Genomic DNA, 22425 nt, shown 5'->3' with positions numbered 1-22425 from the left:
AGAAGAAGGGGGCAAGTGTAAAGTGTCCAAATTTGCTGATGACACTAAACTAGGTGGAAAAGTAAGTTGTGAGGAGGACACAAAGGGCCAAATTCTCAAAGTGGGGGTTGGGAACCTGACACCCAGATGAATTTGTCTTGCAATGCTATTTTTAAATGTAAATTCCTCAGTTGGCCAGGAGGTGAGCTCCATTAGTGGCACCGAGCGCCATCTGTCTGGTGCCAGTGGTAAAGGCAGGCAGCAGCCATATTGAGGCAGCTTTTCAGAGGGCCATGGAGGATAAATGATTGCTTAAGAGGGCGACTGGACCAAACCAAGATAATGTGCACATTCCAGCACAGCTTATGCAAGGGCCCAATAAATTTTCCTTTGGCTCTGCCTGCCAGCTTTGCACTAATGTGTTGGGATGCATCGGAATAAACTTTAAAAATTGCATTCTCAATGGCACAGGCCCTTCAACAAGATCCTGAAGGACCGATGATGGGCCAACGATTGGCAGTGAGCAGGTTTCTGTTCCCTCCCTCATCCCCAGCCAGCCCTTTGAAAATTAAAACCTGTCCTGTAGGCGTCAGGATCCTGAGAAGAGCCCAGGGGGCCACAGTTTTTAGATAGCGGGTCCTGACCCCATGGCCACCTGAAGGTTCAGCCCCAAAGGGGCATTGACAGGTTAAGTGAGTGGGCAAGAAGGTGGCAGATGGTGTAAATTATGGAGAAATACACAAGGAAAATAACCAAAAAAAAACCAATCGTTTTTTTAATGTCTAGATGATTTTTCTCCAGGGTCGCATACAGCAGTGTCCTGGAGATTGATCTTCAATTCCTGGAGACTCCAGGGCAATCCTGGAGGGTTGGCAACACTAAAGACACCTGGAGTACTGTTTATAGTTTTGGTCTCCATGTCTAAAGAAGGTTATGCTTTCCAGAGAGGGGATGCCAAAACAGTTAACTAGATTGATTCCTGGGATGAGAGTACGAGGGGAGATTGAATGGAATAGGCCTTTACTCTCTGGAGTTTAGACAAATGAAAGGTGATCTCATTGAAACCACATAAGATTGTAAGGGAGCGTAATGGGGTCTCCTAGCTGGAGAATCTGGAACCATAGGGCATAGTCTTAGGATAAGGGGCTGATCATTTAGAACTGAAAAGAGGAGAAATTTGTTCACTCAAAGGGTGGTGAATCATTGGAATTCTCTACCCCAGAGGGTTGTGGATGCTCCATCATTGAGTATAAATAAGTCAGAGATCGATTGATTTTTGGGAATTAAGGGATATAGGTATCAGGTAGAACAGTGAGGATCAGCCATGATCTTATTAAATTGTAGAACAGGCTTGAGGGGCCAAACGGCCTACTTCTGCTCCTTTTTTTTATGTTCTTATGGTTTGGAGGATGCCCTCTCTGCCTCCTCCAAGCCAAGCCAGGACAGCCCTCAAAAGCTCATGCTAACTGGTATTGTCCTGGTGAATTTCATTGTGGGGAACGGGAGCAATTTTAACCTAATTGGTCAGGCATGGAAGCCATGGGGATTGGGGTGGATCACTCTCCACCAAATTCAATGCAGAATAAAATCAAGCAGGATGTCAACCCAGCTTTGCATGGAATCTTGGGATGGGTTAGGTTAAAATTGCATCCAATGGGTGTGGATGTTTAGGAAAGGACTCTTCTTAACCTCACCGATGGAGAAATCTGAATTCGGAACAGCAACAGCTTGCGATAGCTCCGATGAATGAGAATATGGGTTTGAAAGTTTAATGTGCTGCCAGGGTTTCTTGGTAAACATCCTGTAAGACAGAAAGCCACCCCCATCTCCAGCTCCTGCACCCCCCCCCACCTGGCCCCCTCTCCCGCCCAACTCCCCCTCAAGCTAAGTGAAGCACAGAGTAAGCGGGCAAGGCAAGACTCCCTGCTGATTTTTTTCACCTTTCCTCTGACTGTGAGCCAGGGAAACAGCCCAGGAGAGGGTAACTGTAGGGATGAGGCTACGATCTGAGCTCCAGCCCACCTGAACGCAGCGAGGGAAACTCTTCGTCGAAAGAGCTACTAGCCCACCTGAGGCTTCTGAAATATATGTACAAGTTAAATAGGTCAGCACTCACACATTGCAATGTAGATAGCCCACAAAGGTAACGTCCCTTTAAAGTTTGTATATCGATTCGGTGTACAGATAACATGAAGAACATTTACATGCATAAGTTCAAGTCACAATACAAAATTAATTTTTACTGTTAAGGACACTCAAAAGTTTCTTCATTGAATTGCAACCAGCCTCTGACAGGCTTAAAAGTCAATTATCAAAGTACTTATTATTACTGAAAAAAGGTATACCGTTGGCTGTAGTACTGTTTATTGTCTTCCCCCGATGTCAGTTTATTGCTGAATTGGACGGTTAAGGCTTAAAGGGACAACACAGTGAAACTCAAATTAAAGAGCAACTGGAGGAGTAAAATAAGAAATCAGACTGTGAGAAGACAAAGGTTTGGCATCTGGATGTTATAAATGCCCAGCACATCCTTACAAATTTCCTTCATTCGCTATTTCAGTCATTTATTAGTTTAAAATGTTTTTAAGCAAGTGTTTAAAACAAAATATAAATGATGGGTTGTGTAGCAAACGTAGCTGGAATTATACAGCAGATCCTGGTCTGAGTCGTGAAACAGCAAGCTGCCTTTTCTCTGTCTAGGTGCTGGCTGACTTGCCGGGTATTTCCCAGCATTTTCTTCATTTGAAGACAAGTATTCACATTTGACATGGCTTAGTGCCTCACTGGAATTAGCAAAGGAAGGAAGGATATACCATGGTGCTTAGAGATTGTGCTTCAAATATAATTTCATATGCTGTTAATTTTGTGATCTAATGTTCGCTTGCACAGTAATGCATTTAAAGTAACAAATTGAATGACTTTTCTACAGCTCGTCCCAAAGAAGATTAAGTAACTGCCTCCTCCCCTGCAAGTTTGTCTCTTGCAGGTAGTTAGTTACCAAGTATTCCAATCACTTGTACCGTCTCATCATTGCTCAGGTCTGAGTAACCATAACCGATTTGACCAGGGGTTCAGTTTTTCACGGCTGGGACCCACTCTGTCCTTTACCTGTAACGGCTATAACTCCCAGTACAGGTTGCTGGATAGCAATGAAAAGCTGGGACCTTGGGTGATTGCGTTCTCCCCATACCCTTGTCTAATATGGGGATTTTTCTCTTTATTCACGGGGATGTAGGCTTCGCGGGCAAGGCCAGCATTTATTGCCCCTCCCTAATTGCCTTTGAACCACTCCAGTCCATCTGGTGTGGGTACACCCACAGCGCTGTGAGGAAGGGAGTTCCAAGTCAGGATGGCGTGTGGGCTGGAGGGGAACTTGTGGGTGGTGGTGTTCCCATGCGTCTGCTGCCCTTGTCCTCCTAGGTGGCGGAGGTCGTGGGTTTCAGTCAGAGAGACATTATTCGTTCTTGAGGCCAGGCATTTGACCTGGGATCTTCACAGTCTACTCAACTCAGTACCAGATCATGTGAAACACTGATAACCAGAGAGCTCAATTATTGGCTTTTGAGAGGGCTATCCACCAGCTATTGGCCATGTCTGTTGCTACAAGTTCAGGAAGCTACAAAAATCTCTGCACTATGTCCAGAATGATAGAATTAGAGACTCCCCACTACAAAAATGCAGCACAGAATAATTTAAAGCACTCTTTGGGTGCCTGTGCCACGGCTAGTGAAGACAAACCACAATCTACGTTAGGTGTTACTTATTTGAACACATGAATTGGGAGCAGGAGTAGGCCACTCGGCCCCTCGAGCCTGCTCCGCCATCAATAAGATCCCGGCTGATCTGACTGTAACCTCAACTTCACGTTCCTGCCCACCCCCGTTAACCTTTTACCCCCTTGTTAATCAAAGAATCTATCTAGCTCTACCTTAAAAATATTCAAAGACTCTGCTCCCACCGCATTTTGGGGGAGAGAGTTCCAAAGACTCACGACCCTCAGAGAGAAAACAAATCCTCCTCGTCTCTGCCTTAAATGGGGCATATATACATTACAAAAAATGCATTAGTGTTTCAAAGTCTTATCTTCAAAGTGTGCCAACTAGCATTTAGCTTTTATTGCTTCTATATATAATTGTGAGGAAGGAAGCTGTTTCTGCCTTGCCTCAGTTTTTTTTTTAAAAATACATAAATTGGTAATGGAGCCGGTTTGTATTCTCACGGATGTTAAAACTTTTCTTGGTTCCAGGCTTTTCTGTTTCACTCACCCCTTCACCCTTGTGCATCTTGGTGGTTACATCAAGGCTGGAGACTGAGGGCAGGTTACCTCTCAATGCACTTGAGCAGGGAACCAACTGTGATTGGCCGAGGAGGTGGGGAAAAGACTTTTAAAAAGTCAGGATGAAGCAATAAAAGTGGAGCAACATACCCTCCTTTTTAAAGAAAAAATCTTCAGGTTGGATTTGGAGAGCCAAGGATAGTGGTGCGAATCTGAAAGAACAAGACCCTAAGTCACTCAAACTCTTCAAGCCCAACCTATTGGTTTGAATAGCAGAGCTCGTGTCTTAAAACAAGCACTGAAATCAATTAAAGGTTCACCACCAGGTTGGCAAAAAGTATAACCAGCCAAAAGTGCGGATTCTGAAAGAAGGACATTCAGAATCGAGCATCTTTTTCACATCTCTGAACCTGTTGTGTAATAGCATATTGCACGATGCAACAACTGACCAGATTGAGAGAGATAGCCCCAAGTTAGGACATCCCACAAGATCTATTAACGTTCTCATATCAGGTCTAATTTTAATTCATCTATTGAATGACCAGGCTGATGTAAAGCTAAAGGGTGTTTTAGGGATTCTTGAAAGCGACACACTATCCAATGCAACACCAAAAATAACCCACTTCTACTTAAATTAGAGTCAATTTCTTTTTTTTTTAAATGGAGCTATCTGAGATATACACATATTAACATACTTTATTCTGTAGCAAAAACTAATGATCCCACCACCTGTAGCAAACTGATACCACACTCGTGTTTCAACACTAACACTATGACAGGGGTTGAGACTCAAGTCCCGCTGCCCCCGACAGGCCACTTGAGCTCCTGATCTCGGCCGGGTGTCACCATGGGGAGGCGCCAAAGGTCATTCGACGATCACCCTCTTGCGCCTCCCAGTGGCCATCTTGGGTACAGCCCTGTTAACCGCCAGACCACGATCCAGGGAGACTGAGGAGAAAAACAGAAGAGCCTATTGTTACAAAAATTAACTTGAAAATAAAAATAAATTCATCGAAGTTCCACTAGGAGCGACACACAATAAAACAGTCCTTTCACTCGTGGATTTGGACCGTGCTTGGTTACAAGAGCTGCAGGACCATTGTAGACCAATATTGCGCTAGTTTGAGAACTGCAGCAAACTCACCATCGCCAGCGAGGTACAATCTATGTACAGAAAATGACTTAAAAATAATTTGGACTGATGTGAGAGATTTTCACTACTTCAGATATGCTGCAGCTTGAATGTACATTAAAAGCCAAGAGATATTCATTGCCAGTAAAATATTACTCTTAAAAAAGAAAAATTGGCTTGTGCCAGCTGAACTTCGGTATCTTTCAGGAAACATCAGCGTAACAAAAATAAACAAAGCAACCAATCTTTGTCCTTTAACCAGGAATGACTTTGTGAAAAAGTATCTCTTTTCTTTTTTTACACGCACACACACGCACACACATACACACACACACACGCACACGCACACGCGCGCACGCACACGCACACACACGCACACAGGACACACACAGCATTTCTATTACAAAGTACTGATACTAAAATCCTCCTTTACAAATCATCAAGGATCGGTGTCTCTGAGAAAGTAACTGAAGTGCATTTCCAGAAGTTTTTCTTTTATCTATATATATATATGTAGAACATTTCCATTGTTAAAACTAAAATTCAGCTACCCATTTTTTTTTGTTGTTGTTGTTCAGAATTCAAGACAGACATTCAGCATGCAAAATAAAAATGCTTTTAAAATATACACAGTTTTTATTTCATGTTTAAGGATCTATATCCTTTGTCTTATTGTTCAGGCAGGCACTGTACACATACACTTAGGGTACAGACACATGCCAATTGCATTGCTTCTGCATTCTACCAGTCACAAGGTTGATGTCATTAAAGCAACTACCATAGCAACACTAAGCAAGGCAGCAGAGACCAATCACGACTATTATTAGTAATTCATGATAAGATTTTTTTTTTTGCTTATGGATTTTGTGTTGTGATAGTATATAATCTTTTCATTGTTTGCAAGAGCCGTTCTGGTTCCCTACTTGCTATTTTTGGACTCTGCGTTTATCATTGATATGGTGGGTGGGGGAGGGTAGGGGGGCGGGGGGGGTGGCGAATGCGTTTCCCTAGAAACTGCAGCCTCCATTCTGCTCCAATGACATCATTCAGCTCAAGCAGAAAATAAAAATGAACTGAAAAAACCTAACAGCAGCATAGATACTTCAGTACGCATGCGGATAGTTTACTCACTGTCACCCAGGAGAAGGAACAAACTAAATGCTTATTTTACAATATGCAACATGGGATCAAGAACATCCAAATGACTAAATCTTGCTGGCTTGTGAAGACAATGGAAATAAGAGTCATGTTATTGGATGCACCTTTCTCTGATTCTCTCTCTCTCTCTCTCTCTCACTCTCTAGTTTGGCAGGATGCAGAGCACATCCACATATTAACATTTCCTTTTAGAAAAAAAAAGTGCATGTTGGAATCCGGGTGCGAGTAAATCAGGCCAGGCCAGGCCGGGAGTAATCCTCTCACCATTGCTGCACTTCCTTGGCATGCAAGCAGGGCAAACTGGGTGTGTTTCTTTCTCAAACACCATCATTTGATCTCGAAGCCTGTCACGGTAACACTGGCGATGAAGGGAGCTACATTCACTAGCATGGGAGGGAAGAGTTTGGCAAGGCGGGTGGTAGGGCGGGAAAGGGTACTGATCATTGATCATCACTGGCAGTACATTAAATGCATGTGCAATGATCCATCCCCAATTCAATCCATGCTCTCCTTCAAAAACCCACGCCAATACAGTGACTGTTACCGCATCCATGCTGTGTGACTGATGTACTGATGGAGGTCTAGTTGACGGTAACTTGGGTCGTGCTGAATGTTGACCCCAGCCAGACATGCTGCAGATGGTAAGAATATTAGCTGCAGGCAGGGTTGCTTTGATCACAGGCACCACCACCCGACAGCAAGTCTGGCGCGATCATAACTCCCATCTGCCATGAGAAGTTAAGTGGGGCAGCAGGGTGGGGAAAAAAAGAATCATCAAAGTATTATGAAGCGTTGGGCATTCGATTCCGGTGTTTGTCAGGGGAAGGGGGTGAGGGAGTGGGTAAGAGGTAAGCCGGGAAATGTTTACTCTTCACGGATAAGCAGTCGGTAGCGGTGGTAACGAAGCTGGAAAAACATTTTCTCCAAGACCGAGTGGTTCATCCCCGGGAGCACGTAGTGTTCAGTGATGCCCACGTATCTGAATCCCAAAGACTCGTACAGCTTGTGGGCAGCCGGCTTGACGGCAGTGGTCCCCAGCACCACGGCCGAGTAGTTGTTGAGAACCGCAAACTCCAGGACCTTGCGGCCCAGGGCCTTGGCAATGCCCTTCCCTCGCTGGTCAAAGTCCACAGACATGCGGCGGAGTTCCACTGTGTTATCCTCCTCGTTGCCTCTGGCAGCCACGATGCCCACAACATTCCCGTCCAGAACGGCAACCCAGAAGCAGGAACCTATGGCAAGAAGAAGAGCTGGCTGAGTATTTTGGGTTACCTGGGTTTCTGTTGACAAGGGTAGATCTTGACTGTGCGATTGTGTCCATTGACTTTAACGGACATAAACATCAGACAAATGAGATTTTTAACAGTCGCTGTAGACCTTAATGCGCCAAGTCAAAATCTACCCTGATAATATCTCACTAATGTCAGCAATAAAAACAAAGGAAGATCTTCAAGAGTTAGTCCTACATACCTGTCACTCAAAGTTATTTATGTAAACACAACACGATCCAACATTATGAATTTTATAAGGGATGGGAGCACATAGAAATCAACCCATATGCTTAATAAAACTGGGGTAAAATATTTTGGGTATTTGCGTAAACATCTCCCTCCTTTCCTGATCCACCCACTCTCATTCCCCATCCCCCACCCAATGACAAGCCCCAAACACTTACCCCACCTATTCACGTTTCCATAGGGCAGGATTTTCCTGTCAGTGAGCGGGCGGGCGGGGCCCGTTCGCCAATGCGTCAGATGACGCGTGATGACGTGGGGGGGAACTCCCGATGTCACCGCGCCCCATTTAAATTTTCCGGTAGGCGGGGGCTCAGCAAAATCAGCTGCGTGCCCGCCGACCTGTCAATGGCCAATTGAGGCCATTGACAGATCAATTAAACTAATTAATAGACCTGCCCGTCCAGCCTTAAGGTTGTCGGACAGGCCAGGAGCCCTGGCGGGAATTAGAAAAAGCATCAAACCTCATCCACGGGCGGGATGAGGTTTCATGGAGGTTTTAAAAAATTTAATTAAAGTTTTTTTTAAAATTATGGACATGTCCCAACTCATGTGACAGTGTCACGTGAGAGGACGTGTCAGGGAATTTTTTTTTTCTCTATTTTTGACAGTAGAGGCGATCTCCCTGAGGCAGCACTTAGCCTCAGGGAGATGAGTGCGCTCTTTTGTGCGCATGTGCGAAAGAGCGCACTCTCAGGTTTAGGGATTCCCCCCACCCCGCACAGGGAGAGCATAGCGCTTCTGTGCGGACGTCACACTGGGCGGGCCTTAATTGGCCCATCCACGTAAAATGGCGGCGCGCCCCTGATCAGGGACGCCGATCCGAGCGCCCGCCCTTCAACTTCACCCCTGACGGGGGGAAAGTCCTGCCCATAGTGTGTGAGAGGAGTTAAGATATTGGAAATAAAGATTTTACCCCAATTCTGCAGAGGATTAATTTTGTTTGATCTTGTGAACTGGAGGGTCCAAGATACTCTGCCATATTGAACCTCAAAGTTGCCATCTGCAGTGATCACTCTCCTTAGCCCACCCACATTTCTCAAACATTTCGGCTCTGTTGTTCCTTTACAGATCAGCATTTTTGCAAGTAACGAGTTACACTGATGCGTTTTCCCTTGCTCAACGAGTTCTCTGGGGAAGTTTTGGGAAATAACATTCTTAAACCACTTCAAGTGAGAATATCGCACAATGCAAGGCTTTTAGCACCATTATTTTGCATTCAATTCTCTTAAATATCCGTGAGGAATACAGGTCTAGAGCTGAAATTAACTGAATGAACAAGGATCTTTTCAAACAAATGCAGAGAGTAGAGGTCTTTATCCTGAACAAACTGAACGTTTAAGATGAAGACTTGTATTCAAACTGAACAAGTGCTCAAGCTGAAGATGTTCATGTCTTCACTTCAAACTGAATGAGTACAGGTCTTTACTTCAAACAAACTGAATGTCTGGACAGAGTAGATGGAGAGAAACTGTTATTTTTTTATTCACTCATGGGATGTGGGCACCACTGGCTAGGCCAGCATCTATTGCCCATGCCTAATTGCCCTTGTTCAGAAGGCATTTAAGAGTCAACCACATTACTGTGGATCTAGAGCCACATGTAGGCCAGACCAGGTAAGGACAGCAGATTTCCTCCCCTGAATTAGTGAACCATTGGTCGAAGGATCCGAGAACCAGAGGACACCTGTACAAGGGACTGCAAAAGTGCCAAATGAAGAAAAACTTTATTCCTACAGTGAGTGGTTGGATCTGGAATGCGCTGCCTGAGAAAATGTTGGAAGCAGATTCAACCATGGTTTCACAAGGGAATTCATTGGGGAAGCACCTGAAGAGAAACATTTGCAGGACTGCAGGGGAATGGGACCAGCTAAACTACTCTGACAGAGAGCCAGCAGAGACACGACGGGCCGAGTAGCCTCCTTCTGTGCTTTAACCATTCTTTGATTCCATCAGATCAATCAAACTAAATGAGTACAGTACTAACAATCTGGAAGAGTCCTGTGCATCACCTCATAGAATCATGGAAATTATAGGGCAGACGGTGGTCATTCGGCTCCCAGCACCTGTGCTATACTAATCCCACTCCCCTTTTACCTGTACTATATGAATCCCACCCCCCTTTTATCTGTACTATACTAATCCTACCCTGATTTTACCTGTGTTGTACTAACCCCTCCTTTTAAGTGTCCTATGCTAATACCACCCCCCCATTTTAGCTGCGCTATACTAATCCCACCCACCTTTTACCTGTACTATACTAATACCACCCCCTTGTTACCTGTGCTATATCATAGAGTCATAGAGGTCTGCAGCACAGAAAAAGGCCCTTCGGCCCATCGAGTCTGCGCCGGTCAAACAAGTACCTAACTATTCTAATCCCATTTTCCAGCACTAGGCCCATAGCCTTGTATGCCATGGCATTGCAAGTGCACATCCAAATACTTCATAAATATTATGAGGGTTTCTGCCTCTACCACCCTTTCAGGCAGTGAGTTCCAGATTCCCACCACCCTCTGGGTGAAAAGATTCTTCCTCACATCCCCTCTAAACCTCCTGTCCCTTACCTTAAATCTATGCCTCCTGGTTATTGATCCCTCCACCAAGGGCAGAAGTTCCTTCCTGTCCACCCTATCTATGCCCCTCGTAATTTTATACACCTCAATCATGTCCCCCCTCAATCTCCTCTGCTCCAGGCAAAATAACCCCAGTCTATCCAATCTCTCCTCATAACTAAAACTCTCCAGCCCAGGCATCATCCTGGTAAATCTCCTCTGCACTCTCTCCAGTGCAATCACATCCTTCCTAGAATGCGGATTCCAGAACTGCACGCAATACTCTAGCTGTGGCCTAACCAGCGTTTTATACAGTTCCAGCATAACCTCCCTGCTCTTATATTCTACGCCTCGGCTAATAAAGGCAAGTATCCCATATGCCTTCTTAACCACCTTATCTACCTGTCCCACTGCCTTAAGGGACCGGTGAACATGCACACCAAGGTCCCTCTGATCCTCGGTATTTCCCAGGTACTACCATTCATCGTGTATTCCCGTGCCTTGTTTATCCTGCCCAAGTGCATCACCTCACACTTATCCAGATTAAATTCTATTTGCCACTGATCAGCCCATCTGACCAGCCCGTCTATATCCTCCTGTAATCTAAGGCTATCCTCCTCACTATTCACCACCCCACTAATTTTCATGTCATCCGCGAACTTACTGATCAACCCTCCTACATTCAAGTCTAAATCGTTTATATATACCACAAACAGCAAGGGACCCAACACCGATCCTTGTGGAACCCCACTGGACACAGGCATCCAGTCACAAAAACACCCCTCGACCATCACCCTCTGCTTCCTGCCACTCAGCCAATTCTGGATCCAATTTGCCAAATTGCCTTGGGTCCCATGGGCGCTTACCTTCGTTATCAGTCTCCCATGCAGGACCTTATCAAAAGCCTTGCTGAAGTCCAAGTTGACTATGTCAAATGCATTGCCCTCATCTACACACCTGGTCACTTCTTTGAAAAATTCAATCAAATTGGTCAGACATGACCTCCCCTTAACAAAACCATGCTGACTGTCCTTGATTAATCCCTGCCTCTCCAAGTGGAGATTAATTCTGTCCCTCAGAATTGCTTCCAACAGTTTCCCCACCACTGAGGTTAGACTGACTGGCCTGTAGTTCCCTGGTTTATCCCTTCCTCCCTTCTTGAATAACGGTACCACATTGGCTGTCCTCCTGTCCTCTGGCACCTCTTCTGTGGCCAGACAGGTTTTGAAAATTATTGCCAGTGCCCCTGCTATCTCCTCCCTTGCCTCACTCAACAGCCTGGGATACATTTCATCCGGGCCTGGAGATTTATCTACTTTTAAGGCTGCCAGACCACTTAGAACCTCCTCCCTTGCTATGCTAATTTCTTTAATTATATCACAGTCCTTCTGCCTGATTTCCATACCCACGTCATCCCTCTCACTTGTGAACACCCGACACAAAGTATTCATTTAGAACCCTGCCTACGTCTTCCGGCTCCACACACAAATTACCACTATGGTCCTTAATGGGCCCTACTCTTTCCCTAGTTATCCTCTTACTCTTAATGTACTTGTAAAATAACTTTGGATTTTCCTTTATTTTATCTGCCAATGTTTCTTCGTGCCCCCTTTTAGCTCTCCTAATTTCCTTTTTAAGTTTCCCCCCTACACATTCTATATTCCTCTAGGGCTTCCGCTGTGTTGAGCCCTCGGTATCTGCCATAAGCCTCCCTTTTTCTCTTTATCCAATCCTGCATATCCCTCGACATCCAGTTTTCCCGAGATTTGTTAGTCCCACCCTTTATCTTTACTGGAATATGTTGGCCCTGTACTCTCCCTATTTCCTTCTTGAATGAGTCCCACTGCTCTGACGCAGATTTACCTAAAAGTAGCTGCCCCCAGTCCACTCTGGGCAAATCATATCTGATCTTATTAAAATTGGCCTTCCCCTAATTTAGAACTCTGATTTTTGGCCCATCCTTGTCCTTTTCCATAACAACCTTGCTCCCCCCACTGATACCTCTACCACTTGCCCGGCTTCATTCCCTGAAATTAAGTCCAGGACCACCCCCTCTCTTGTAGGACTTTCTACGTTCTGTCTTAAAAAGCTCTCCTGGATGCATTTTAAGAATTCCGCTCCCTCTAAACCTATCACACTATGACTAACCCAGTTAATGTTGGGGAAATTGAAATCCCCCACTATTACTACCCTATTATTTTTAGACTTCTCTGAAATGTGCCTACATATCTGCTCTTCTATTTTTCTCTGACTGTTTGGGGGCCTATAGTACACTCCCAGCAATGTGATTGCTTCTTTTTTGTTTTTCAGTTCTACCCATAGGGCTTCATTTGAGGAGCCTTCTAAGATGTCATCCCTCCTTACTGCTGTAATTGATTCCTTGATCAATATTGTGATACCCCCTCCTCTTTCACTTCCTTCACTGTCTCACCTGAAGACCCTATATCCTGGAATATTGAGCTGCCAATCCTGCCCCTCTCTCAACCATGTTTCTGTGAAAGCAATGACATCATACTTCCATGTGTTAATTTGTGCCCTGAACTCATCTGCCTTCTTCGTCAGACTCCCTGCATTAAAATAAGTACCACCCAACCTTGCCAAACTCCCTTGTGCCTTAACTGGCCTATAATTTCTATGCCTTCCAGACTCATTTGCTCTTTCTTCTAATTTTGGCTGTGCATCTCCCCCCTCCTTTCAGAATCCCATCCCCCTGCCAAGTTAGTTTAAACCCTCCCCAACAGCACTAGCAAACCTCCCCGCAAGGATGTTGCTCCCATTCCGGTTCAGGTGCAACCCGTCCGCCCTGTACAGGTCCTACCACCCCCAGAAATGGTCCCAATGTCCCAGAAATCTAAAGCCCTCCCTCCTGCACCATCTCTCCAGCTGCGCACTCATCTGGACTAACCTCCTATTCCTATACTCACTAGCGTGTGGCACTGGAAGTAATCCAGAGATTACTACCTTTGAGCTCCTGTTTTTTAATCTGTTTCCTAGCTCCCTAAATGCTGGTTGCAGGACCTCATCCCTCTTTCTGCCTATGTCGTTGGTACCAATATGTACCACGATCTCTGTCTGTTTGCCTCCCACTTTAGAATGCCCTGCAGCCATTCAGTGACATCCTTGACCCTGGCACCAGGGAGGCAACATACCATCCTAGAGTCATGTCTACTGCCGCAGAAATGCCTGTCTGTTCCCCTTAATATCGAGTCTCCTACCACTATTGCTCTTCCCCTCTTTTTCCTCCCCCCCCGCCGTGTAGCTGAGCCACTCACAGTGCCATGAGCGTGGCTGCACTCCCCAGAGGAACCGTCACTCTCACCGTTTTCCAACACAGAAAAACGGTTCTCGAGCGAGATGCATCCTGGGGATTTCCTGACTACCTGCCTGATACCTTTCTTCTGACTGATGGTCACCCATTCCCTCTCTATCTGCACTTCTGTAAGCTGTGGGTGATCACGTCTAAAAACGTGCTATCCAATCCCCCTTTACCTGTATTATACTAATCACCCTGCTTTTACCTGTACTATACTAATCCCACCCGTCCTTTTACCTGTACTATACTAATCCCACCCGTCCTTTTACCTGTACTATACTAATCCCACCCGTCCTTTTACCTGTACTATACTAATCCCACCCGTCCTTTTACCTGTACTATACTAATCCCACCTGTCCTTTTACCTGTACTATACTAATCCCACCCGTCCTTTTACCCGCACTATACTAATCCCACCCGTCCTTTTACCTGTACTATACTAATCCCACCCGTCCTTTTACCCATACTATACGAATCCCACCCGTCCTTTTACCCGTACTATACTAATCCCACCCTTTTATCTGTACTAAAATAATCCCAACCCCCTTTACCTACACTATACTAATCCCACCCCTTTTACCTGTACTATACTAATCCCATCCACCTTTTTACCTGCTCTATACTAATCCCACCCGTCCTTTTACCCGTACTATACTAATCCCACCCGTCCTTTTACCCGTACTATACTAATCCCACCCGTCCTTTTACCTGTACTACACTAATCCCACCCGTCCTTTTACCTGTACTATACTAATCCCACCCTTTTATCTGTACTAAGCTAATCCTAACCCCCTTTACCTATACTATACTAATCCCACCCCTTTTACCTGTACTACACTAATCCCATCCACCTTTTTACCTGTTCTATACTATTCCCACCCCACTCGTACCTGTAATATACTAATCCCGCCCCCTTTTACCTGTAGTGTACTAATCCCACCCACCTTTTACCTGTGCTATACTCAACCCACTCCCTTTTACCTGTACTATACAAATCCCACCCTCCCTTTAACCTGTACTATTCTAATCCCACCCCCTTTACCAGTGCAGTACTCATTCCACCCCCTTTTACCTGTACTATACTAACCCCACCCCTTTTACCTGTACTATACTAACCCCACCCCTTTTACCTGTGCTATACTAATCCCACCGCCTTTTAACTGTGCTGTACTAATCCACCCCCTTTTACCTGTACTAAACTAATCCCACCCATGCTTTTCAGAATCACAGAATCATATAGTGCAGAAGATGCCCTTCAGCCTATTGAGTCTGCACCGACACGTGAGAAACACCTGACCTACCTACCTAATCCCATTTAACAGCACTTGGCCCATAGCCTTGAATGTTATGACGTGCCAAGTGCTCATCCAGGTACTTTTTAAAGAATGTGAGGCAACCCACCTCCACCACCCTCCCAGGCAATGCATTCCGGACCATCACCACCCACTGGGTAAAAAGATTTTTCCTCACATCCCCCTTAAACCTCCTGCCCCTCACCTTGAACTTATGTCCCCTTGTGACTGACCCTCCAACTAAGGGGAACAGCTGCTCCCTATCCACCTTGACCATGCCCCTCATAATCTTGTACACCTCCATCAGGTCGCCCCTCAGTCTTCTCTGCTCCAACGAAAACAACCCAAGTCTATCCAACCTCTCTTCATAACTTAAATGTTTCATCCCAGGCAACCTCCTGCTGAATCTCCTCTGCACCCCGTCCAGTGCAATCACATCCTCCCTATAATGTGGCGACCGGAACAGCACACAGTACTCCAGCTGTGGCCTCGCCAAGGTTCTATACAACTCCAACATGACCTCCCTACTTTTGTAATCTATGCCTCGATTGATAAAGGCAAGTATCCCATATGCCTTTTTCACCACCCCACTAACATGCCCCTCTGCCTTCAGAGATCTATGGACACACACGCCAAGGTCCCTTTGTTCTTCAGAACTTCCTAGTGTCATGCTGTTCATTGAATACTTCCTTGTCAAATTACTCCTTCCAAAGTGCATGACCTCACACTTTTCAGGGTTAAATTCCATCTGCCACTTATCTGCCCATTTGACCATCCTGTCTATAACTTCCTGTAGCCCAAGACACTCAACCTCACTGTTAACCACCTGGTCAATCTTTTACCCGTGCTATACCTATCCCACCCCCTTTTAACTGTGCTGTACTAATCCCACCTCTTTTACCTGAACAATACAAATCCCACCACCCTCCACCATCCACCCCTTCCCAGTGCATTTCACTGTAACTCTTCAAGTTTCACATCCTTAAGTATCTGCCCAATTCCCTTTTAAAATTATTTATGGAATCAGCTCCCACTATCTTTTCATCTGGAGCGTTCCTGATCCCGTCAACTCTCGGTGAAAAACAGGCCTCTTCATCTCTCCTGTCAATTTTTTCCAATGATTTTAAATCTCTGATCTCTAGTTATTGACCCACTCGCCAAAGGGAATAGGTTTTTCCCTAGTCACTAAGTTAAAGCCTCTCATCATCTTAAAAGTTTCTATTAAGTTACCTCTCTGTCCCTTTGGAACATAAGAAATAGGAGCAGGAGTAGGACATTCAGCCCCTCGAGCCTGCTCCACCATTCACCTAATCATGGCTGATCTGCTACCTCAATGCCATTTTCCCGCACTATCCCCTTATTCCTTGATGTCTTTAATGTCTAGAAATCTATCGATCTCAGTCTTGAGCATACTCGATGACTTTCCACAGTTCTCATTTTTCCAACCTCCCCTCATAACTGAAGTCCATCTTCCCCGGTAAACCTCCTCTGTACCCTCTCCGAGGCTCTTACGCCTCTCCTGAAGGGTGGTGCCCAGAATTGCACACAATACTGCAGCTGCGGCCAAATCAGTGAAGTTCCAGAACACGACTTATCTGCTTTATTCCTCCATTTCTCAAACCAACAAACCCATTTGTTTTTCTAAACACAGTCTCAATTTGCCTTGTCACCTCTAAGGATTTGTGTGAATGGACACCAAGGTTCCTCTGCTCATTTACACTTTTCAAAATCATGCTATTTACAGTAATGCTGTCCTTCCATATTAATCTTCCTCAATGGCATCACTTTGCACTTCTCCACATCTACCATGCTTCTGCCCATCTCGCCATTATCACCAAACACTACTTTTCCGTATCCAGTATCACTTTCAAACTTAAAAGATGCTGCTCTTTACCGCCGAGTCTAGGTCGTTTTAATAAAACTGCGGAGAGAAGTGAAACCAAAGCTCCTAATTTTCTGCCTTCCATTTCCAGCTTTTTCAAAAATGTATTCCTTCATGGGCGTCACCGGCAAGGTCAGCATTTGTTACCCATCCCTAATTGCCCTTGAACTGGGTGACTTGCTAGGGCCATTTCAGAGGGGCAGTTAAGAGTCAACCACATTGCTGTGGGTCTGGAGTCACATGTAGGCCAGACCAGGTAAGGACGGCAGATTTCCTTCCCTACAAGGACATTAGTGAACCGGATGGGTTCCCACGACAATCGTTTCATGGTCACCATTACTGAGGCTAGCTTTCAATTCCAGATTTTTTTAATTAATTGAATTTATTCAAACCCGTGTCCCCAGGGCATTAGCCTGGGCCTCTACTAGGTCAGCGACATTACCACTACACCACCACCTCCCCCAATAAGAAGCTTTGCTTCCCTCTCTTTTGAATGTTTAAAAATAAGTTTAAAAATAAGGGGCTGTCCATTTAAAACAGAGATGAGGTGAAACTTTTTCACTCAGAGGGTCGTGAGTCTTTGGAACTCTCTTCCTGAAAAGGTGGTGGAAGCAGAGCCTTTGAATATTTTTATGGCAAAGATGGTTAGATTCTTGTTAAGCAAGGGAGTGATAGGTTATCAGGGGTGGGTGGGATGCAGATTTCAGATTACTGTCAGATCAGCCATGATCTTATTAAATGGTGGAGCAGGCTCGAGGGGCTGAATGGCCTCCTCCTGTGCCTTGTGTGTATGTTCGTATGAATCTACACTATGGTTCCCATCTCCCTACCAAGTTGGTTTAAATGCTTCCTAACAGGACTAACAAACCTCCCCCCATAGTGATAACGGTCCAGGTTCCGTTGCCCAGATCCCATCTCCCCCAGAACTGGTCCCAGTGTCTCAGGAATCTAAAGCCCTCCCTCCTGTGCCGTCTCTCCAGCCGTGCATTTAGCTGCTTTGTCCTCCAGTTTCCATACTCGCTAGCTCACGGCACCGGGAACGATCTTATTAATCTTTCCTGGCTCCCTAAAATCAGCCTCCAGGACCTCATCCTTCATTCTACCGACGTCATTGGCACCGATGTGGGCCACAGCCTCTGGCTGTTCACCCCCCTCCCTCAGAATGTCCTGCAGCTGCTCAGTGACATTCTTGATCCTGGCACCAGGGAGGCAAGACACCATCCTGGAATCATGTCTGCGGCTGCAGATACTCCTGCCTATTCCCCTATCAAAACCCCTATTGCTATTGCTTTCCTGACCTCTCTCCATCCCACACTGCACAGCTGTGCCTCCCATGCTGTGGTGGAGCTAGCTCTTACTGTATCCCTCCCAAAGGAACCATCACGCTCACCAGTCAATAACAGTTTGAAAGACGCAAGATGCAGGCAGGGGCTTCCTGCATTGCCTTGCTGGTCTTAATCTTAGACAAACTGATTACTACCAGCAAACGGAATGAGTATAGATCATCACTACCAGCCATGGCTCAGGCGATAGCACTGTTAGAAGGTTCTGGGTTCAAACCCCACTCCAGAGACTTGCAGACACTAACTAAGGCTGACACATCTAGTGTAGTGCTGAGGGACTACTGCACTGTCGGAGATACTGTCTTTTGAATGAGATGTTAGGCTGAGGATCTGTCTGTCTGTTCGGGTGGATGTAAAAGATCCACTGGTGTGACTTTGAAGAAAAGCAGGAGGGCTATCCTTGCTCTCCTAACCGATACTTACACATTCATTAATCACTAAAACAGATTGCTTGATCATTATCAGATTGTTGTTTGTGGGAGTTTGCTGTGCGCAAACTGACTCCGATATTTCCTACTTCACACAATCAGTACACTTCAAAAGCACTTAATTGGCTGTAAAGCACTTTGGGGCATTGGGAGATCATTAAAGTCGCTATATAAATGCACGTTTTTCTTTTCTGTCACTACAAACTAATTGAACGAGTGAATCCATTGCTTCCGTTCAGAGCAACTGAATGCGAATATATGTCTTCAGTTAATGAGACAAAGTGAAGTCTTACACATCTTCACTGACAATCTTTTGAATCCTTTTATTTTTAGGGGTGAAAATAAATCTTGAAATTGTCCACAAGGACTAGGGGACACAGCTTTAATGTTTTGGGTAAGAGATGCAGGGGAATGAGGGCGAATTTTTTTTTTTACACAGCAACTGGTAATGACCTGGCCCTCGCTGCCTATGTGGGTGCTGGAATCTGAGAAGGTTAATCTTTTCAAAAGGAATTTGAACGGGCATTTGAGGGAAACTAACCTGCAGGGCTAGGGGTATAGAATGGGATTGACTGGAATGCTCTACAGAGAGCCAACGTGGATTAAATGGACCAAATGGCCTCCTCCTGTGCTGTAATGACTCTATTATGGCAAAGAGCATTACAGACTTTGTACTCGAGTGAGTATTGGGCTGGGAGCTAACTTAACAAAACAGCGTCTATCTGGACTTACTGCCGAATGGAAAAGCAGGAAGATTGGACATCAGGCCACTGCCCTTCAATATGACCATCAACAAGTGAAGACCAGCGAACTGGGAAGGGCCCAGGTTTTGCTGCAGCGCTGAGTGAATAACAACTACACAAAATACCTGTAGACCGATGACAAAAGACAAGAATCAGGCTGCAGAACTTGTTCCATTGGAGACACCAGTTCTGTCACGGGAAGAGTCCTTTTAGGTGGGGAGGTGTTGGTGGTTTTCCGCTCCTGTGCTCGCCAACCTCTCATTTTCCACCCATCTGTTTTAAAGGACAGGGATCAGGGGGCTGCAAGCACAGAATCAGAAAACCTTTGTCAGCTTGTTCCGAGTCACACATGAAATTGGTTTAATTTTCACCAACTCCACTTTTAAGCCCATAACTATATGCAGACCATCTGGCCATTTGTTTAATCGTGGGATCTCACTGTGTACAAGTTGGCTGCCGTGTTTCCCCTGCACAACAGCGACTCCGGCCGGAATTTTCCAGCCCCCTCAAGCTGACGGGATCTTCCGGTCCCAGCGATGTCGGACGGAGACATCAATGGCTCGGCGCAGCTGGAAAATCCCGGCCTACATTTCAGAACGTTCTTTACCGGCTGTAAAGCGCTTTGGGATGTCCCTACGCCCATTTAATGGCAAGCGTAAGTCTGTTACGCTTTAGAAACGGCAACGCAACAATCCTTCCCCGCTTTTATTTTGCTTCAGTTTCATTTGCTCCCTTTCCCCAACTCCACCAGCCTTAGGAAATCCACTGCTACCTGAACTGAGGGGGGTCAACGTGAGATATGGGCCAAGGATCATCGTGAGGGTCTGGCCCAGTCTCGTCACAGCTTATCAGTGGGACCTTGAAAATTCAGGTCAATGCTCTCCTCCAACAGGCCCATCCTCAAGTTGACAGAACCCTTGTTCATAATCCCTCGAGCTGTACTCCACCACCATCAACGCCACGTGCGCCTTTGTGTTTTAGTTTCAGTTGGGTCACCCTTCTCCTAGTCGGATGAACAAAATAAGCCAGAGGTTTCTGCACCATTCTGGGCAATGGCCCTCTGGGACCACCTGACAAGAGCAGACGACATGGCTAGACAGCCTATGCTGCATTTAATTCCCTGCAGCGGAGGGAAATAATGATATAGAATTCACAGCACACAAGCAGGCCATTCGGCCCAACGTGACTATGCTGGTGTTTACGCTCCACATGAGCCTCCTCCCACCCCTCTTCATCAATCCTATCAATTTATCCTTCCATTCCTCTCTGTCCTCATGCATTTACCTAGACTCCCATTAAATGTATCAATGCTATTCGCCTCAACCAGTCCCTGTGGTACCACATTCTCACCGCTCTCTCTCTCTTTGGTAAGGAAGTCTTTCCTGCATTCCTCATTGGATTTATTAGTGACCGTCTTATATTTATGGCTTCTCCTGGTCTCCCCAACAGGTGGAAACACCTTCCCTACATCTACCCTTTCACAATCGCCCAGGTCAGCCTCCAGCCTTCACTTTCCACAGCTTATTCTGCCTTTCCTGACAAGTTAAAACATTTTTTTGCAGCTTTTTCACTGCCTCTGTATCCTTTTTACAACATGGAGCCCAGGACTCAGCACAACTCACGCCCACCAGGATGCATTCCATCTGCCAGACCGACCAAGAACCATTGCAAATGTGACTGGCATCGGCACGTAATGAGGAATTCACCAAAACAGCTCAAATTCACAGAGTTTGCAAGCTAGCTACTCCACTGAGAAGATCAGCAAGTCGACACGGACTGTTGCCTATCTTTATCTTTGGTTTGTTGGGAGTTGGAAAATGTTTGATCACCAGGCTTGCACATTCAGGAAAATACTGGAGCATGTGAACAGGAGCCGATCATCCCTCTGTTCTGCCACTCAAGTAGATCACAGCTGATCTTTATCTCAACCCCATTTATTTTGGCTCCCTATCCAATAACGCAAAGTGGGAAACAGTATTTGATTTAGAGTCTGTTACATCCAGGGTCTATACTATACAGTATTTATTCTGTTTGAGATTTCACACACACCTGGTGATCTCCTGCTTTAACAAACAATAAGGGCCAATTTTAACATATTGTAAATGGGCTTTGAGTGAGTTTCAAGTTGGCAAACTGTAACTAATGGAGTGCCACGGGGATCAGTGCCTGGGACTCAACCATCTATATTCATGACAGTCGCTGGGTCAAAATCCTGGAACTCCCTTCCTAACAGCACTTTGGACGTACCCACACCATATGGACTGCAGCGATTCAAGAAGACCACAAGCTTCTGAAGGGCAATTAGGGATGGGCAATAAACGTTGGCCCAGCCAGCGAAGCCCACATCCCATAAATGAATTAAAAAATGTGCAAAAAAGGATGAAGGGTCCAACTGGATTGTAGGTAAATTCACTGACGATACAAAGATAGGTAGGAAAGAGATGCGGAGGGCAGAAAGAGTCTGTAAAGGGATATAGGGAGGTTGCGTGAGTGGCCTTAAAAATGGCAGATGGAATATAATGTGGGGAAATATGAGGTTGTCCACTTTGGCAGGAAGATTAGAAAACAGATTATTGCTTACATGGAGAGAGACTGCAGAACGGCTGTGGTACAGAGGGATCTGGGTGTCCTTGTACATGAATCACAAAATGTCAGCATGTGGGTACAGCAAATAATGAAGAGGGCAAATGGAATGTTGGGTTTTATTGTAAGAGGCGGGTGGAGTATAAAAGTAGGGAAGTCTTGCTCCAATTGTACAGGGCATTGGTTACTTAAGGACGGATATACTCAACCTAGAGAGGGTTCTCTCGT

General features: G+C 45.5%; 1 protein-coding gene across 1 annotated transcript in view; it reads right to left on the bottom strand.

Moving 5' to 3' along the window:
- Positions 1-3990: 3990 nt before the first annotated feature.
- nat8l (N-acetyltransferase 8-like) overlaps positions 3991-22425 on the bottom strand; it is a 54981-nt gene continuing 36546 nt past the window's right edge. The window contains exon 4 of the mRNA XM_078560721.1: positions 3991-7777. Within this exon, the coding sequence (XP_078416847.1) occupies positions 7410-7777 (368 nt within the window). The 3' untranslated portion in view covers positions 3991-7409. The remainder of the gene's footprint in view (positions 7778-22425) is intronic.

The sequence above is a fragment of the Cetorhinus maximus genome, chromosome 2 (genome assembly GCF_964194155.1).
Source record: "Cetorhinus maximus chromosome 2, sCetMax3.hap1.1, whole genome shotgun sequence".
In the NCBI taxonomy this organism is placed as follows: domain Eukaryota; kingdom Metazoa; phylum Chordata; class Chondrichthyes; order Lamniformes; family Cetorhinidae; genus Cetorhinus; species Cetorhinus maximus.
Note: the sequence above shows the minus strand (reverse complement) of the source record. Positions and strands in the feature narration are given on the sequence as shown.